The sequence below is a fragment of the Pelodiscus sinensis genome, chromosome 28 (genome assembly GCF_052426305.1).
Source record: "Pelodiscus sinensis isolate ZL-2025 chromosome 28, ASM5242630v1, whole genome shotgun sequence".
Lineage (NCBI taxonomy): Eukaryota > Metazoa > Chordata > Testudines > Trionychidae > Pelodiscus > Pelodiscus sinensis.
The window spans coordinates 7,034,596-7,052,651 of record NC_143079.1 but is presented as its reverse complement, the minus strand read 5'-3'; the positions used below and the strand labels follow the sequence as shown (position 1 = coordinate 7,052,651).

At 60.7% G+C, this 18,056-nt stretch overlaps 1 protein-coding gene across 4 annotated transcripts in view; it reads right to left on the bottom strand.

Annotated features, from left to right (window-relative positions):
- Positions 1-1,172: 1,172 nt before the first annotated feature.
- The window catches only part of RHOBTB2 (Rho related BTB domain containing 2), a 36,772-nt gene continuing 19,888 nt past the window's right edge, over positions 1,173-18,056 (bottom strand). For 3 of the 4 annotated variants that reach the window (XM_006135529.5, XM_075910831.2, XM_075910832.2), the window contains 9 exons: positions 11,444-11,645; positions 11,094-11,197; positions 9,701-9,886; positions 8,284-9,296; positions 6,443-6,561; positions 5,233-5,383; positions 3,715-3,803; positions 2,493-2,598; positions 1,173-2,371 (listed from right to left, as the gene is read on the bottom strand). In XM_006135529.5, the coding sequence (XP_006135591.3) occupies positions 2,130-2,371; positions 2,493-2,598; positions 3,715-3,803; positions 5,233-5,383; positions 6,443-6,561; positions 8,284-9,296; positions 9,701-9,886; positions 11,094-11,197; positions 11,444-11,645 (2,212 nt within the window). In that variant the 3' untranslated portion in view covers positions 1,173-2,129. Of the gene's footprint in view, positions 2,372-2,492; positions 2,599-3,714; positions 3,804-5,232; positions 5,384-6,442; positions 6,562-8,283; positions 9,297-9,700; positions 9,887-11,093; positions 11,198-11,443; positions 11,646-15,871; positions 16,271-18,056 lie in introns of those variants that run through there. The other variant, XM_075910833.2, reaches the window with a different exon arrangement.

Genomic DNA, 18,056 nt, shown 5'->3' with positions numbered 1-18,056 from the left:
ACAAAACTTACTCCACATATGACTTTCCTATCAGTGCAGGGAGGTAGGCTGGCTCCCAGGAGTAGCATGCTCAGGGTTGACACTTCTGGGTTTTGGGGTTTTTTTTTCTTCCTGTGCTCAAAGCACTCTTGGTAGCCACTAAAGTGGATCTAAGTGCTGGGCACCGACCTGTCCGTTTGAGTGGCACAAGGGGGAGGGGACCAGCAGAGGACAACTGGGGGCAGAGTTGGTGTGTGCTGCCCCATCTGGCCCTTGCTCACCCCCTACCAGATCTCAATTTCAAGCCTGCTACCAAAGCACAGGCGGGCCTGTTCCCGCCTGCTGACTTGGTTCTAGCTGCCACCAGCAACCGTCACACCAAGGGTCGGCTCCAACCGCCCACCAATGGAACATTGCCCCGGAATTCGCTGCTGTTGGATCAGACCCTAATGCCTCTCTACCAAGTGGGAGGAGGGGGGGAACCAGCCATGCATCTCTGGCTCTGGCTCATTGCAAATTCCACTGCTGTGTAAATGCCCACTGTTCTGCAACCATCACTGCCTCCTAGTGGAGTAGAGAGAAATCTAAACTACTTGCTCAAGACATCTGTGAATGACACTAGCTTCTACCCAGGGTGCTATGGGAAGGGGGTAGCTGTTTGGAAGGGCCAGAACAGATTGCCTGCCCCCCACCCCCCATTTAAGAGGTGATGCTACCCAAGCAGATATGCCTTGTTTGCCTGACTCCGGGGCCCAAGGCACTGTGCTCAGTGGAAAAGGGCACCAGACTAGAGGCTGAGTTGTACACCTGGCTTGGATTCAGCAGAGGGTAAGTCACAGCTCTGTGCCTCAGTTTCCCCACTGGCAAAAGAGGGACAGGACCAGCTTTAGCAGGCGGCGTGAGCTGTATGGACGGCGCTTGCGAAGTAGCATTAGGCTGACCCCTAGCAAAGCTCTGACTTCCAGAGGAACGTAGACGGACTGCTCTGAAACCATTTTGGGGGAGTGGCGGAGCTCGGCCGCTTGACCTTAACCTACCCCGTGGCTTTGCCAATCCACGGCTTTGCCAGGGATGTGGCTGTCGTGGTGGCACCAGGGGAGCCATCCATCAGCACGGAGCCCCACAGCAGCTGGCAGGTGATCCCTGCCTCCCCAAGCATCAGCTGCTTCCTTCCAAACACACAGGGGCCACGCTGGGCTTTAAAAGACCATTTATTACAACGGAGCCTTCGGAGCTAAAATCCCAACCACTGGGAGTTGGGGGTGTGAGTGTGCGGGAGGGGGCTTTAAAATAAAGTCAGAGTCTGGGCTCCTACAGTGGTAAAGCAGCAGCCTGTCCCAAAATGTCTGGGAAGGCAGCGACCCAGCCAATCCCCCTCCCTCTCACCACCCGGCTAACCTCGCACAATCACAGCAGAGCCCGGGCGGGATTGTGAAATGCAACATCCTCACCAGGCAGGAAGGAAGGCAGAGGGCTGGGAAGCCGGGGGGGCTCCCAGGTAGTACGGGAGCTGGCTGCTCCGTGACTATACTCCGTGCCTGCAGCGAGAGCCTGAATCCACTTGGGTGTCCAGGGGGCTTTCCTGGAAGTTTGTACAGGCTTGGGCAGGTCCCCGGAGATGGCCCCTGCCTCAGCAAATGTTCCAGAGGCCAGAGCCGGGCCGGGAAGCGCAGAGAGAGGAGGCTGCTCCCTGGCGAACGAGCCCCCGTGGAAACGGGTGGGCATGTCCCCGCGGTGGTTCGAAACGTCCTGGGGGGCGAGGAGTGCGCGAGCGAACAAGTCCCGGCCTCCGGGCAAAAGCCGAGCCCGAAGGGATTTCATTTTCCTCCTCGTAGAAAGCTCAGGCTCTGATAAAAGCCAGATTCTCCCGCCAATGAGTCTCTGCAAAGCTGCCAACAATCCCCCCATGCCTTGTCTCCAGCCAGGGCTGCTACAGCCGGGATCAGGACCCTGGAGATCTCCCATGGGAGGGAGGTCCTGAGCCCCCCCGTATGGTACGCGCCCACCCAGCCATGGACTCCTGCTCCGCATTCTCCACGGAGGAGCTCGGCGGGCGGCGTCTGCTCCAAGCGGGGGGGGACCGGCTGCCCGTACGGGTTGCTCGGCCACCGCCTTCTCACAGGGCCACTGGAGTGAGGACAAGGGGGCTGTCACACCACAGCCGAGGAGGACGAGGAAGAGGAGGACGACGAGGAAGCTGTGGCTGCTGATGAAGAAGGGGAGGCGGAGGGGGAGGCGGAGGAGTTCCAGAAGAGCCACCTCCTCTTAGGCTGCCGTTTCTGGTGGAGGTAGTCTTCCTTCTCCCGCTCCTTCTTGGCCCGCTGGTAGTGGTCCTCTTCCTTCAGGTACCAGACCGGCGGCCAGCGGTGCTTCTCAAAGTGTTCTTGGTTCTCTGAAGGGGGGAGGCAGCACAGGGGCAGGTTAACCACAGAACGACGGGGAGGGGGGGTCCCACCAAACCGAGCCCACGGCCCCCTCGCAGGGACTCCGCCACGCCCAGGGGCCTCACTGACCTGCTGACATGGCCTTCATGTCCCGCGGGAACTTCCGGCAGACGTTGTTGTAGTTGGTGCAAATGTGATGGAGGCACCAGTCTGCCAGCTGGTAGGCGCAGTGAAACTGGAAGACAGATAGACAGAGCGTGGTGAGCACGGGCGTAAGGGGACCACACCCGCCTTGCAACCCGCCGCCCCGGCTGTGCAGCCACCTCTGGGGTGGAAGGCAGGCGTGGTTTATTTGTGCATGGCTAAGCACAGAGCCATGGAGAGAGATGGTGGAAGATCTGCTGCCCATCCCTCTCCCCCCCTTTCCACTGGGCTCCCCAGCTGGCCAGGAAGGATCAGGCGGCTGCCCCAGGTGCTTTGGCTGCCCAGAAAGGGTTGGGCCATGCCAGCTGCTGGGAGAAGGACACTAAGACGGCTGGGGGCCGAAAGCAGGGGTGGGGACCAGGCCTAGCTCCATGGGAGCGGGGCTTTGCCTTCCCCAGCTGGGGCTCTGCCCGCCGCCCACGCTGGCTGGAATCTGACCCCCCTGCCACAGCGGTTTCTGTGAGCTCGAGAGGACAGCCTGGTGCTTTCAGATCTCGGGGGGAAGGGCAGCCCAGCAGTCCCTGAACAGCCAGGGGAGCCACTCAGTACAGATGGAGAAGTCTCACCCCGCATCCGCCTCCCATCCAGCTGGGGGGACAGCCTGGCCCTGTGCAGCCTGCGAGACTTGCCGGGCTCACAGCACCGCAGGAAGCAGGCCCACCGACAGGCAGAAAATGATGGGCTGCCCTACCCCGCTCTGGGGCCACAAGCCCCCCATCCCCACCAGAGGAGCCCAGGGCCAGGCCAGCCCCAGCCTCCGCCTGCTGAGAGGACCCCTGGGGCAGCTGCACCAGGCTTCCTGGGCCCAGCGTGCCTGCAGCAGCCTCCCTTGATGCAGACACTTTAGATACGTCCCAGGCAGGTTCTGGGGCCCGGTATCCCCTCCCTGCAACCCGCATGGGGAATATCAAAGGAGGCTTTTCCCCAGAGCAGGCCCAGTTACCATGGCAGCAGACGAGGGCCCTGGACTATTGCTCCCCCCGCATCAGTGGGCTCGGCGTGAAGCGACTGCTGGCGGCTGCGCTCTATCGAGCTGCTTCACTTCATGCTCTTTCCCGGCCCTTCCCTCCCTGCGTTCTTCTCCCCCGTGCGGGCAACCACAGCCACCGAGCACCCAGGGAACGACTTGGAGAGGAGCAACTCATACCTGTGCCAATTCCAGGAACACAAGGACGTCCCCGTCGATGTCCACCAACATCTGCGCTGCCTCCATCAGCCCCGCCACCATGTACTGCTCTGTAAGACACACAGCGGGGTTAGAGAGTCCGGCTCTGACACACACACACACACACTCTTCACAGGGCACATGCGGACCCGTATTCCCTGTCAGCCGGGTGCTTGGTGGCCGTGTGGGCGAGATTAACAGCGTACCCACAGCTGGGTTTTTTTTGTTTCTGTAGGTGGTGCACATTCACACACACTGTGGTGCACATAAAATTATCCCGCACGTGGCCGGAAGACATCCGCTCACGGAGGGGAAAGATTAGAGGGAACGGTGCCGCAGACCAATAACTCCTGCTAGTCAGAACATTTATGACAAACGGTATTTTAGTCCAAGAGCTTGTGCTGGCTCGTCAGAGCCAAACTGCTGCACGGAGACGTTTCTATTTTGACATTTTCTACTAGCGGCAGGCTGAGATTAAGGGCCCACCTAACCTGGGGACACACAGAGATTTAGGGCGTGGCAAGGTAGGGTGTAAATCCACAGGGCACTAGCCGCCACACGCTAACTGGCTGGATGGAGCCTTCGGCTGGCCACTCAGCACTAGGTCAAAGCACACAAGGGATCTGCTAGTGCGTGGCAAGCCGAAGCATTGTAGATTTGCTCACACGCACCTACACGCAGCTTGCTTTGCACTGTCACAAGACCTCCAGGAGGGCTCTGGCCAGAGTTGAAAACCTGCCCTTTTCCATCTGAAAACAGACCTTCTGACCCAATTCTCTTCCATTTCAATGTTCAGGAGGGTTGGGGGAGGGAGCTGTTCCAATATGGAACGAAAACCCAGCTCACCGCCCCAGAAGTGGTCCTCCTCTGGTCGCTTCCAACCCCCCCAAGCCACGGGACCTGTGTTGTGCTGTGGCTGGCTCTACAGCCGCCACCACAAACCTCGGGACCCAGGTGGAACTCCAAACATCCCCCCACCCCACCTGTGTCATTCCACAGGCAACTGGACCGGGGCTGTGCATCAAGCCTCTGGGCTGGGTGAAACGGGTAACGGTGACCGATCCAGCAGGGTGTGTGGCACTACTAGTCTTGTCCCTCAGAACAGCAGCGGCTCACCAAGCCGGCCCTTACTCATGGGGGGCCAAGCCCCCTCCCTCCCAAGCGTGTCAAGCTGTCCCCGGGTTTCCGGGTTCAGCCTGCACAGGGAGGGAGCTGGCAGGAGACCCCAAAGCCCCTCTCCCCGAGTCACCGTTGCTCCTGATGAAGGGGGGCATACGGAGTCTCCGCTCAGGGTCCCTTCACTCCCTCAAGGCGCTCCAGATCCAGTGGTCACAACCCAGCTTTCTCTGCCTGCTCCTCAGCGGGCGGGAACCTGGCAGCCCTCCCAGTCCCCAGCCATTCAGACTGATTTCTAGGGTCACAGAACACCCCCCCCCCCTCCGCGAGGCTGTGTTTGTGGGGGGCCCGGGGGGGCTGCCTACCGCCCCTCCCCCGAGTTACCTGTGAGAGCCACCAGGTGCGGCAGACACAGCCGATTGGCCAGGATGATGAGCTGCATGTCGTCGAGGTCCGGGCCGGAGCTGAACTGGCCGGTGTACAGGTACTCGAGGACGGCTCGCATGCAGCTTTTACTGGTGTAAGGGAACATCACCTGGGAACGCGGGCACACAGGTTACCTTCCAAGGGGGAGCAGGCTGCCAGTGCCCACACTGTCCTCCCCCCAGTCCGGGTCTGACTGCGGCCTGGCTCTACCTCGTCTGCACTGGGGGATTCCAGCTGTCTCTGGCCAAGTGGGAGAAACTGCCTGTGTGCAACCCCCCTCCAGACCATCCGGGCCTGTTGGTACGGGCTCCTCTTTCTGACTCCCCTCCATTTGTCTGAGCTCTCCCCGGTCTCTTCAGGCTTCCAGCTCTCAGCCAGCCCAGGCACAGTGTGGGTCATGGCCCCGAAAAATGCTTATTCCTGATTCTCATTCACCCCCTTTCTATGCAGCACAAGGGGAGGAGGGGCAGGGATGACAGCCTTTCAGCCCCTGATTCAACAGCTCTTCGGGGGTCTGCCCGGCCCCTTGTGTAAGTCAGAGTGACCCCAAGGCTGCTGGAACACCCACGCTCCCTGCAGGCTCAGGGGGGCAGAGACCAGCCGCAGCGCATGGCGTTCCGGACTCCCACCACGCTGGGGCCTGGAAGCAGAGTCCTTATACTAGTTCTATCGCTGTGCAAGGGGCGTTCCTGGGGGACCCTTTCCACCCGTTTCGAGGCCACTTTCTGCTGGCAGAGTAGCACGCAGGGGTGGGGTGCAGTGGAGCGCTCCCCGCCCCCCTCCCGCTGCCCGATCTCCTCTTGCTCCGGGCATCCTGCCGGATCTGCTGACTGGACTTTTCCCTCCGCCTCCCTCCCGCGCCGGCTCGCAGCGGAGTCTTGGCTTTCCTCTCCTTCTGCCCCCAGGGCCCGGGCGAGGAAAAGCACTGAGTCAGTGCGAACGGACTCGGGCCTCTCTCGCTCCATCATGCTGTAGCGCTGGGCCTCTGGGAGGCCAGTGCAGCAATGCAGGGAGCAGAACCGCGGGCTCAGCAGAACCGCGGGTGGGGCGCTGCCCGGGGCAAGATGCAGGCGGCCTTCTCTCCCCTCGCAAGCAGCAGGGCTGGGCGCGAGAGAGGGTCAAGCCCAGCCCCCCACCACCGCCCCACGGGCGCCTCCGCCCTCCTCACCTCTTGGGTTGAGCTCTCCACAAAGGGCCCCCCGAACATTGCGGCCATCCAGTCGCAGCTGGAGATGAGCAAGGGCTTGTGGGCACTAATGGCGCCGTCGTCCAGGATGAAGGTGACATCTGCAAAGAAGCACAGGGGCGGCCGTCAAGGGAGGCGCTCCCCGCCCGACAACCGCCCCCGCCGGCATGTCCGGCCCTCCCTACGAGCGCACCAGCGAGGACGCAGCCGTGAGGCCGGGGAATAGGCCAGGCACAGCCAAGTCGAGGTGGACGCTACGTGCTGAAAGGATGCGTCACCCCCAGCCTTGTTCTCCATGTGGGCGGCGGGTATCCTAGGCAACGGAAAGCACGGCCTTCCCAAACGGCTTCACCTGGTCCCACCCGTGCCCAGCCCTGGGCCAGGCCTGCTGGCCAGCTCTCCGGAGCGCCGAGGCCGGCTGGGGGGGGGGCTTTTCTCTGCTCTCCAGTTGCCTGCTTGTGAGCACTAAGGGGCTGGAGGGGGGGTTGAGACCCAGCCAGGCGGAATGCTCATCGCCTAGCCAGGGCCTTCCACCCGCAGCTCCCGACGTGCCTTCGGCAGGCGGCACGCCCAGAGTCCCTGCGAGCTGCGCGGTCGCCCGGGAGAGAAATCCCACACCACCCAGGTGACGAGCAGAGCACCCACATAAAAAAACATATTCTCCACATGGCTGGAAAAGATTAGAGGGAACTGTGAGCCGAACGCCCATTTTACAGACGGGAGGCACAAAGGTTTAGTGCCCATCAAGCAATCCTGGGGGAAGCTAAGGAAAGAAGCTGCTTTTTCTAGCTCGCCGGCCCCAGGACCATGCTCTCTTTCCCGGGGACCGGAGATCTAAGTCAGAAGAACGACTGGTGACCTATGCAACCTTGGGGTTTGCCAGATTAGGACAAATTCAGCCAGGAGGCCGCTGGCAGGAGGTTTATGTCAGGAGGCCATAAGGTCATGTCACGGTGTCATGACAAAACGTGATGCCACGGCGTCGGAATGCCACGGCGACGAGACAAAATTCAACCTCCTAACGTGAGGTGCTTTCTGAAGCCCGAGAAGGGATCTCGGAACTGGGAAATGTCCCACAAAGGGTGGGTTTCCCATCACGAAAGGGGACGATTCTACACACTCCAGACCAAGGAGAAACTGAGTCGCGCAAGCTGCTCTTGTTTAAAAGAAACAGACCTGCAAACTGGCTGGAGAGCAGGGATTCTGCAGATGCGACAGCTGGGCTTTGCAGGAGACACAAACTAGGCCATCACAACTACATCAAAGCTGCACTAGAAGTTTTCTCCAGAAGCGCTGGAAAGAGGCTGGCTTGGACAGCCTTGGAGAGCGGCAGCCTGGCCAGCGGAGGCACGTAGCCACCCTGGGCAGCAGCGCTGGAAGCTGCCCTATTTACCCTGCCTCAGCCTTTTGCTGCAGGGCGCACTGCTAAGTCCCAGAGTTCGGTCACCACAGCACACTCGGTCCTGGGTCCCTGTCCTGAGGTCCCAGGACTGGCTGCTGAGATTCAGGTGCCTGTCCAGGAACTGGACGGATGCATCTGCTTGTGCACGGGGCCTCTAACAGCTCGGTCACTACTGGCCCAGACCGGGCTCAGAGGGGTGGCTTAGAAAGACATCCCAGGCCATGTCCATGTTCGGAAGGGGCAGGAGAGGCTCCCTGGGCCATGCCCCCGCCCAGAAGGAGGAGATAAAGGCTCCCCGTGCCGTGCCCAGTTGCCTGAGCCCCAAGCCCCTCCCCACCCCAGTGAGCGACCCCCTACCCCCATGAACCGTCTAGTCCCCCCGTGGCTATTGCTCCGGCAGGGAACCCCCCTCGGGCCGTACCAGAGAAGGTCCCCTTGGCCAGGCACTCCTTCACACGGTTGGTCCGCCTGACGTGAAAGGCTTTGGTGATCTCCTGGTTCATGAACGCCTCGTTGTTCAGGATGTTGGCCACCATCATCCGGAGGTCGAAGACCTCCAGCAGCTCGGCGATGTGGGCGATGTGCATCAGGTCCCGCTCGTTCTCATCCAGTTCCCCCGTGTAGAGATACTTGAGCACGGCCCGGAAGGGTCCCGGCTGGATGGAAGGGTCCATCTTCACCACCACCATGAGCCGGGACTTGTAGGTCAGGGGGTCGTCGGCCAGCTCCTCCTGGATGCTGACGAAGGCGCGGCTCCAGGAGGAGAGGATCCTCCCCCGCCTCAGCCCGCGCTCCCCGTTCTCGTAGCGGTTGCCCCGCAGGATCCCGTCGCTGGTGGAAGCTCTAAGGCACGGTTTACGCTGGTTGGAGCTGAACTCCTCGGTGCTTTCGCAGATGTCGAAGCTGGCGGCTCGGAGGAGGAGGTCGCGCCCGTGGGGCCTCTCCTCCTGGTGCAGCCGCCGTTCGGCGGCGGCCCTGGAACTGCCCCCGGGCGCCCCCTGCTGGTCCTCCTCACTCAGGTCCATCTGGAACAGGTCGTAGAACTTGGAGGAGGAGGTGGAGAGGTAGATCTTGTGCGCGTAGATTCTGATCCTCTCGTGCAGCACGAGGATGACGTCTGCGCACAGGGGGTCCTCCAACAGGTGGGCCGGGTGCTCCTCATTGTTGGAAGGGGGGTCGGGGACCAAGATGATGGGCGGGGGTGGCTTGGGAGGCAGGAAAGGGGCCTGGAGCAGCGGCCTCTGGACGTTGCGGAGGTGGGACTTCCAGAACTGGAGGTGCCGGCGGGAGATCAGGGCAGCCCGGATGGCGTTGTCGAAGACATCCTTGATGCCGAATTGAGCTACCACGCTGGTCTCGTAATAGGGGATGCCCAACTCTTTGGCCACCTCCCTCCCCTTCTCGGGGGGCAGAATCTCATTGGGTTTGATGGGCCTGGAACAAAGAAGGAAACACATTGCAAGAGGACTGCACAGGGGTACAGCATGGGAGAGCACCAAGCCCTGTGCAGTGACAAACACGGGACGCCCACTGGCACAGCAGGCTGCCTGGGGCCAAGAAGATCACACCCACGGGCCAACCAGTGCCACCTTTGGTCTCCTACATCTTATATTTCTCCTCACCTCTCTGTTCCCTGTTCCTCCTCCCCTTTCTCCTGTGCTTCCTCCCTCCCTCTCAGTTCCTCTTCCCACAAGGGAACTGCTCTGAATGGTAGATTTCGGAGCATGGGTCCATCGGGAGTGTGTGGCTGCCTCATGGCCTCTCTGCCCCCCTGGTGAGCAGCATGTGTCCCCCCGGGGCTGCCCGGACATCCCTCCCTGCTTTTGCCTCAGCTCTACCTGGCCAAGGGTCGTCGGGCGCGATTGACGGCTTCCAGGTCGGCATAGCGAAGGTCCAGCTGACAGCCCACCAGGATGACAGGCGCACGGGGGCAGAAGTGCTTGATCTCCGGATACCACATGGTCTTAACGTGGTGCAGGGAGTTGGGATTAGCAATGGAGAAGCACAAAACCACGACATCGGACCTAAGAGTGGAGAAGAGGCAGGGTTCCCTTATGAGTTTGTCCTCCAGGGGCCGTGCACTCACTCCAGGCACACAAGTATAGGCCCCTACTCTGCACACGTAGACACGTGCAAGGCAGACTCCCCACAAAAGGGTCAACACTAGGAGGAAACACCGACTCCATGCATGGTGCTGACCTGTAGCCCCAGACCTGAGCTTATGAATGAGATTAAATTCTACATCCAGTGCCGAAGGATCTTAAAATGCTTCAGAACAGTAAAACAGCAGCTATTAGCACTGTAATGCAAAACATGCAAGTAGAGAAATATAGGACAATGGATAATGACTAAGGCAGGCGGTTAGTGGTCGTGATAGTCTAGCAAAAGAGTTAGACGACTGCTCCATTTAAGGTTAAAAGCTTTAGCAACATCTTGCATTATATAGATTGCACTCAAAAGCGAAGTAACGGATTTCTAGGGGATTTTTGGATTGAGATAACCGTGACTTCCATTTGCGCAAATTGGGGTTTTTTGCGCGCTCGATTTAAGAGCAGGGAATGGGACTTATAACGCATCAGTCCCTACAAGCGTCAACAACTTCAGCGCGGAACGGATGTATACCCGGGAGACTTATACCAGGAACGCCCTGTAACTATGTCAGCCGTTGGCGATTGCTTTATTTTGTGCCGGCCTACGGCTGGAAGTATGCATGAGCCAGAGGGGCGGAGGGGGGTTGTTATAGTTAGCTGACGTTATTTATTTTTCTATGATTTCAGGATTTGACAATGTCTGGATTAAATAAACTTCGTGGGTGTGTTTCACCAACCTCAAACTCAGTAAAATGTGAACCACTGGAGACGTGTACAGTCTGCACCCTCAACTTCTGAGGCTACACAGGGATGCAGGTCGTGCCCGGGAGTGCAATGCACACTCGCATGGAAGCCAGCCCTCCCCCCCCAACCCCGAGGTGCAATGCACACCCCGCTCCTGCACAGGAACCAACTCCCACCCCACAGCCCTGCATTGGAGTCAGCCCTCCCCTCCCTGCAGTGCACCCTCCCCCAGAAGGGAGCCAGCCCCCCAGGGAAGACATGCACACTCCCAGCATAGAAGCCTTCCCTCTCCATGCAATGAATCTTGCCACAGGAAAGCCAACAACGAGCCGCCCCTTTCATGCACCTTCTCCCTCCAGTTCCTAGGCCCACAGCAAAGTCCGGTTTGCCAGCCTACCTTCCGTACGCGAAGCGTCGATCTTTGTGGTGGTCCCCAAAGGTATCCCAGAGTCGCAAGGACACGCTCACATCATCTACCACGTCTCGGGAGCGCTCCAGCACCTGAGGGAGCAGGAAAGATCAGTCACCTGCTAAGTCAGGGGAAGGGATGAGGAGGGACTAGCTAGCGCCCCTCTCCCTCTGGAGACAGGACGTGAAAGGGGAATTCATGATGCCGCGGACCGTGGGCTGAGCCTCTGCTTGTCTTGGGAGGGCAGACTGACAGCCCGTCGGCATGAATTCTCCAGGAGAGGGGTGTCCTGCGATGTACCCAGCCCCAGGCCCGCCCGCGGGGCAGCCCTCACTCACCTCCTGGCAGACACGATACTGGTCAATGGCCCAGACCGTGGGCACGTGGGTGGCGAGGAGCTGGTACTGGGTCAGCGTGGCATTGCAGGCGCGGGCACAAATGAGCCGGGTCTTGCCCACCGCGTTGTCCCCCACCACGACGCACTTGATAGTTTCTACGTTTGGCCTCTCATAATCCATGTCAGAATCCATTAATTGGGACCTGAGGAGAAAGCAAGAGGCTGAGTCCAAGTTCCAGACCCGCCTGCGAGGCAGCCCTGGGTGCCGCCCCGGGCCTGCCTGGGCCTCCTCGGCCCCCAAGAAAGCCCTGGGACTAACCCGCTCCCCCAGAGAGCAGCTCTAGAGAGGTCCTGTTATCCCACAGGGCCGCTGTGCCCATGGGGAGGGGGCGGTCCTGATCCACTTGGAGCCCCCTTCCCAAGAGAGACTCCTGCTTCTGAGCCAGATGGGCTCCCTGTCCGGAGACACAATAGGGTCGACCCCCCGTCTCCACAGGGGGCCGAGTGGCCAGCCACTCCCCACCCTACCCCCTACAAACTCCACAGGCAGGAAGCAGCCGCCTTGCCCATCCCGGTGAGACCCTGCCTGGGGCTACGGCAAACCCCAGGGAAGGTACTCGGTAAACAAGCCCAGCCAGCCGGGACCCACAACCGGGGCCAGCCTCCACGGCAACCCCTGTGCAGGTGCGAGCTGTGCTAGGGCGCAGAGCCAGGGCAGGAGTGGTCCGGGAAAGAGCCCCGGGGAGTGGGCACGCTCCAGCCGCACCTCCGCTCCTGCCATACTCACGAGGCCCCGTTTTAAAGGGACGCCCACATGGTCTGTGTCCCTCCCGGAGAGCCTTCCCCGCCCCCGAGGGGGCCGCTGCCAGGCGTCGCGGTCGCTGCGTCTCTCACGCCCCCGGCGTCACGTCTCCCCGCAAGGAGCCTCGTCCAGGCTCCTCGTGAGCGTCTCCCCCGTCCTCACAGCCCGCCCCGCCGGCCCCCAGCAGCGGAGACCCTGGCCGGCAGCTCTCCCCCCGAGAGCCCAGCGAGGTCCATGCCCCCCCAGGAAGCGCTGAGCAGAGAACAACAAACCGCAGCCCTTGTCAGAGGAACGAAGACGAGGCAGCTCCCCAGCCCTTCTCCACACGCGCTCCCCGCGGGTTCTCTTTAAAATTTAATGGGTTCCTGGAAGCATGCACTGCTCTGCCTCTCCTAAGACACGTGGCCTGACTGTTTGCTTGGACTCTCCTCCCTCCCCCATCTCCCCAGCCCAGGCTCATGCTTGTTCATGTGAGAGAGAGTCTCCCCCCCCCCCCATTCCTCTCCTCTCAGCATTAGCTCAGGAAGCTTCTAGATCCACCTGAGCGAACACAGCCTCCCTCTCCCCTGCCAGATGTCTCCCTCCACTCCACACGTGCTCTCTCGCGCTCCCTCTCACACACGCACACAAGTGCCGAGTTCTTAGAAACAGCCCGAAGGGCAGAACAGAATTATCTCCGGGTTGGTGGTGCCTCCTCCCGCCTGCACCGAAGCGGGAACAACCGGGACCACGGTCACCGCACACGCTTCCCGTGCTCTCATTTGACTCCGGCAGGACGACGCGGCCCAAGCAAAGTTCAAGACTCCCCGAGGAGCGCTGTGCTCCTTCTCCTACACACAGCGAGGCAGGCTTTTAAAAACACAAACCATCCTGTTCTGAAGGCTCAGCAGGGACCGGCAGGGCTGGGCCGTGGGGCAGCCTACACAGCTGGGGCCCTGGACGGCATGCCCAGGGCAGTGCCGAGAGATGCTCATGCGGCTAGCATTCCAGCGGGTGCTGTCAGGCCGCGGCTGCAAGGAGGTCGGTGCTGCTGGCGCTGAGCATGGAGAGGAGGTGGCTTCCAGCCAGCCGTCAGCAGCGTCAAGTCAAGGCACACAAGGCCGAACCGCGCCAGTCTCAGCTGTACCGTGAGCAGGAGTCTCGAGCACGCAAAATTCACACTGCTTACCCCAGGGGTTTGCAAGGCTTCTGTCCGGGGGTTGGGGGGGGGGGCAAGGGCTTCTCTTTGTGAGAACAAATCCAAGCTGCCTGGCTCTGAACTCTCTCTCGAGCACTATTGCCTCTTGGCACTGGCCTTCTGAGGTGCCTTGTATATACACCAGCCCAGCAGAGCTAATACCCAGGTAACCATAGCGTAGCAACGCAGATCGGCGCAAAGGGACGCGAATGCAGGTCTCAGTAGCCGACGCTGAAAGGACTAAAGGGACTTTCCAAGAATACCATCTCTGCCCAAGCTCCCCAGGAGCCCCATCCTGCCAGAGCTCACTTGCAGGAGCTCAGCACCCTAGAAGGGTCAAGCCCCAGGTCTTGTGGTCTCAAAGACTAAATGCAGCAGGCTGGGTCCTGAGCTGATGGGGAAAACAGCATGTCCCAGGACAAACATGATTTTAACCGAGGTGCTCCTGTCTCGCAGAAGAAAACCTCTGCCAGGAAGGAAAATGAGATTAAGGGAGGAGATGGACACACGGCAAAGACAGACAAATGGAATCTGCCCAGACCCCACTAGCACCCTACATGGCTCAGCCCTCAAGGAGGTGAGAAGTGGAAGTAGGAAGATCTTCGGAAGGGCTATAAAATGTCTAACTCCAACATGTTCCAAAGTGCCGGTTGCTTAAAACAGGAAACAAATCGCAGAGCAGAGTCTGAATCTGGGGGGGACAAAGGGTCCATTTGGAAGGCGGACTGGGTGCCCCTTGGGGTCTCCTGAAGGGCTTTGGGTCAGCGGCACAGGTCTCGGCATCAGCCGCTGTGCACGAAGTTCGGCGTCTAAGCACAGGTTGGCTTTTAACTCCAGCCCCGTGCTAGCAACACAGGAAATCCCAAAACGAAAAGCAGTCAGGAGCAGGTTTCAGCCTCTGTGCAAGGGGGGGAAGGCTGGCACAAAATGAAGGAGACATGAGAGGTGAAACTCTAAGCTCAGCTGCGGGGGGTGGGAGCGGGGGAGCTGGGGGAGGAAGGGAAATGAGTGTCCATGAGACACATCCAGCTTCCCATCTCATCGTTGACCTCCCCACCTCTCCCACGTCCCCACCAGCCCCATCCAACTCCCACGGGAGGAAATGGAATGAGGTGGGTCAGAGCCCGAGGATGCTCTAGGCTCCATGTGCACTCCTAGTAATAACCCCATCTCAGTCCTCCTCATCACTCTCCCAGCATCTGCTCTGATCCACCCTTAAACTCTACATCACCCCATAATCTCTTCCCCACCATAGGCTCTTCTCTCTGCCCCACCTCCAGTGCAACCTCCCAGGCCCTACTCACAGTGCACCCCAGAAGTACATCACCCGCCTTAGCCCTTCTCTGGATCCCCCTCCCAATGCGCACGACCCACCCCCTTTCCCTCCTCCCAAAGAGCATCCAGATTTGTTCATTTTCAGCAGCCCCAGTTTCTGGTTACCAAGGAAACTAAAGAATCACCCCAGGGAGCCCAGCATGTATCCTAGCAACTCCCAGGCTAAAAATCCTCCATCCTGCATCTTATACAATAACCAACACACACACACACACACACACACACACCCCTCGCACAATCAACCACACACACACACACACACACACACACAACCCTCGCACAATCAACCACACACACAACCCTCGCACAATCAACCACTCACACACACACACACACAACCCTCGCACAATCAACCACTCACACACACACACACACACACAACCCTCGCACAATCAACCACTCTCTCTCTCTCTCTCTCTCTCTCTGTAGGAATGTACCCAAAATAGAACGGTCTCGTGAATGCAGCATCTCCTGTGAACCTGCTGCAAATCGGGCAAGTGAAATCTGAGCAGCAGCACAAGAGGATGGGAAGAGAAACTAGGCGCAAAGAAAGAATCCTGCAGGCGAGGGCCTGGCACGGTATTCTCTGTACTAGTGCGAATCAGAATTGTAGCCCAGAAGGAAATGCCGACCTCAAACCAAGGCAGCGTGCACACAAAGCGGGGCCAAAACGCAGATCCGGTGGCAAGGCTTTTGCAAAACCGCGCACCAAGCCATTGCAAATCTAGCAACCCCCGCTCCCCTCTCCCCCCATCATAACATGCAAGCAGGCTGCAAAGGTTCTGCACACACACCGCAGCCACGAATCGCCCATCTCTTGCCAAGAGCAGAGGCACGGGAAGGAACCACAACTCCAGCGCCAGCCTGCGGGGCTTATGCAACGGCATCGAAGCTGCAAAAAGCGCATTTGCAAAGGGCCTCCGGGGGGGGGGGGGCATTGCACGAGCTGGGGATGGGGTTTGGCAGCATCCTCGGAGCCGCGCCGACAGCCCCCAGCCCCCAGCCCCTCGCCCCTGCCGCTAGGCGCCCGGGTGTGCGCGCCTCCCTTCCCCGGCCGAGGCGAGGAGGGAGCGCCGGGCTGCCGGGGGAGGAGCAGGGCCCGAGCGGGTACTTACACCGACACAGAGGAGGCAATTTCCAGTGGGCAGGCTGCAGCTGACCCCGCGAGACGTGTCCATGGTAAATAGCGCGGCCCGGCTCCGTGCGTCCGAGGCGGCTGCGGGGGGCTACGCGCCCCGGCTCAGCGGCTCCGACCCGAGCCCAGAGGGCGCAGGGCCCCGCACGGCAGCTGCAGCCATCGCCGCGGGCTCCGGAGCATCCTCCCTGCGCGCAGTAGCATGGGAAGGCGGCCGGGCTCCTCGCTCGCCCACTTGCCTGGCGGGGCCCTGCTCCCCGGGGGGTGCCCAGGCAGGATGCGGCCCCCCTCCTCCGCCCCACTCCGGTGCTACTTGAGGCCGGGCGCTGCAGTTCCCGGCTGGGCTCGCCCACCGCCTGTTTTCATTCACAAAAACAAGAACCAGCCACAGGCCCCGCCCCGCTGTCTCCCCCCCCCAGCTGCCCATTGGCTGAGAGGGGGAGCCGGGGGCACTTCCTGTGCCAGGCCTGCCTGGGCAGAAACGGGTTGGAGGGGAGGGGGGTGGAGAAGGTTCAGCTCAGGTGCCTATCGGGAGAGGTCAGCTGTGCCTTTACTTCTGCCACCCTCCTCCTCTCTTCCCACTTGCGTCCCATTCATCTGCCTGCATCCCTCCCCCCCTGCACCTCTTCCCTCCCCTCCCCTGCACCCCTGCCTTCTTCCCCTGCATCCCTCCCCCCCTGCACCTCTTCCCTCCCCTCCCCTGCACCCTGCCTTCTTCCCCTGCATCCCTCCCCCCCTGCACCTCTTCCCTCCCCTCCCCTGCACCCCTGCCTTCTTCCCCTGCATCCCTCCCCCCCCTGCACCACTTCCCTCCCTCCTTCCCTTCATCTGCCTGCACCCCCCGCACCTCTTCCCTCCCCTGCACCCTGCTTTCTTCCCCCTGCACCTCTTCCCTCCCCTGCACCCTGCCTTCTTCCCCTGCACCCCTCCCCCTGCATCCCTGCACCTCTTCCTTCCCCTGCACCCCTTCCCTCCCCTGCATCCCTGCCTTCTTCCCCCTGCACCTCTTCCCTCCCCTGCACCCCTGCCTTCTTCTCCCTGCACCCCTCCCCCTTGCGCCACTTCCCTCCCTCCTTCCCTTCATCTGCCTGCACCCCTCCCCCCTGCACCTCTTCCCTCCCCTGCACCCCTGCCTTCTTCCCCTGCACCCCTCCCCCCTGCACCTCTTCCCTCCCCTGCACCCCTGCCTTCTTCCCCCTGCACCTCTTCCCTCCACATCTCCCTTCCCTTCCTCTCCCTGCATTGCTCCCCTGCATCTCTTCCCTTCCATTCATCTCCCAGCACCCCTCCCTACCCATCATCCCCTGCCCTCCCACTCCACTTCCCCTCCCCCCTCCACGCTTCCGCCTCCAGCTCCCCCACAGCGTCTCCATCCACCCTCTGTCACCCCACCCTGCTCCCAAGTCACCCTCCACAGTGGGGACAAGCAGCTCGCTGCCTCATTCCCCAGCCCAAACCTGCTCCCCCGGGGATTGTGTTTCTCAGCCCGGTGCCCTTTTGCTTTCTGGCCCTCACTGATCGGTTTTGTCTCTCCTTTGGTTCGGGTTTGCCCAGAGTATCTGTCCATGCTTCAGTACCTACCCATGCTTCTCCCCACCCACAGTGGGCCTGATCCGAGTCATTTCCAGCAGTGGGGCTGAGCGCTCTTCGGCAGCGGGGCTAGAACTAATGGCAGCTCCTTTGCAGGCTGGCCTGGCAGAGGCCCATGGGGCCCTGCATCGATCCGGAGCTGCCCTGCTTGGGAGAGCCCCACCCAGTCAGTAAGGAGGCCAGGGTCTGGACTTTCAGAGAGCAGCACTGGGATAAAGATCTTTACGCATCAAGGTGAGTGGTCCAAAGCAGGCCTGGGTGGGTGTAAGCAGCGATGGATGTGGCCACCTGACCTATGCAAAACGGCTTGGCGGGGTGTGGGGGGGTCTCAGTCCTCTGTCTAGAGAGGGCTGGGTACAAAAGCTGATACCAGGACTGGCTTTGTCGCTCATCTCTGCAGATGATGGGCCAGGTTGCGGTGGGCGCTCTCCGCCTACCTGGAGGTGTGGGGTGAGGCAGCCTGGAGAAATCTGCCTGGGCAGGGGCTCGGTAGCGGGAGGAATTCTCCAGCTTGGGGCACCCAGGCCAGAGGAGTTCCTTCTGGCCTGGGAAGCTGTGAATCGTTACAGCAGCCC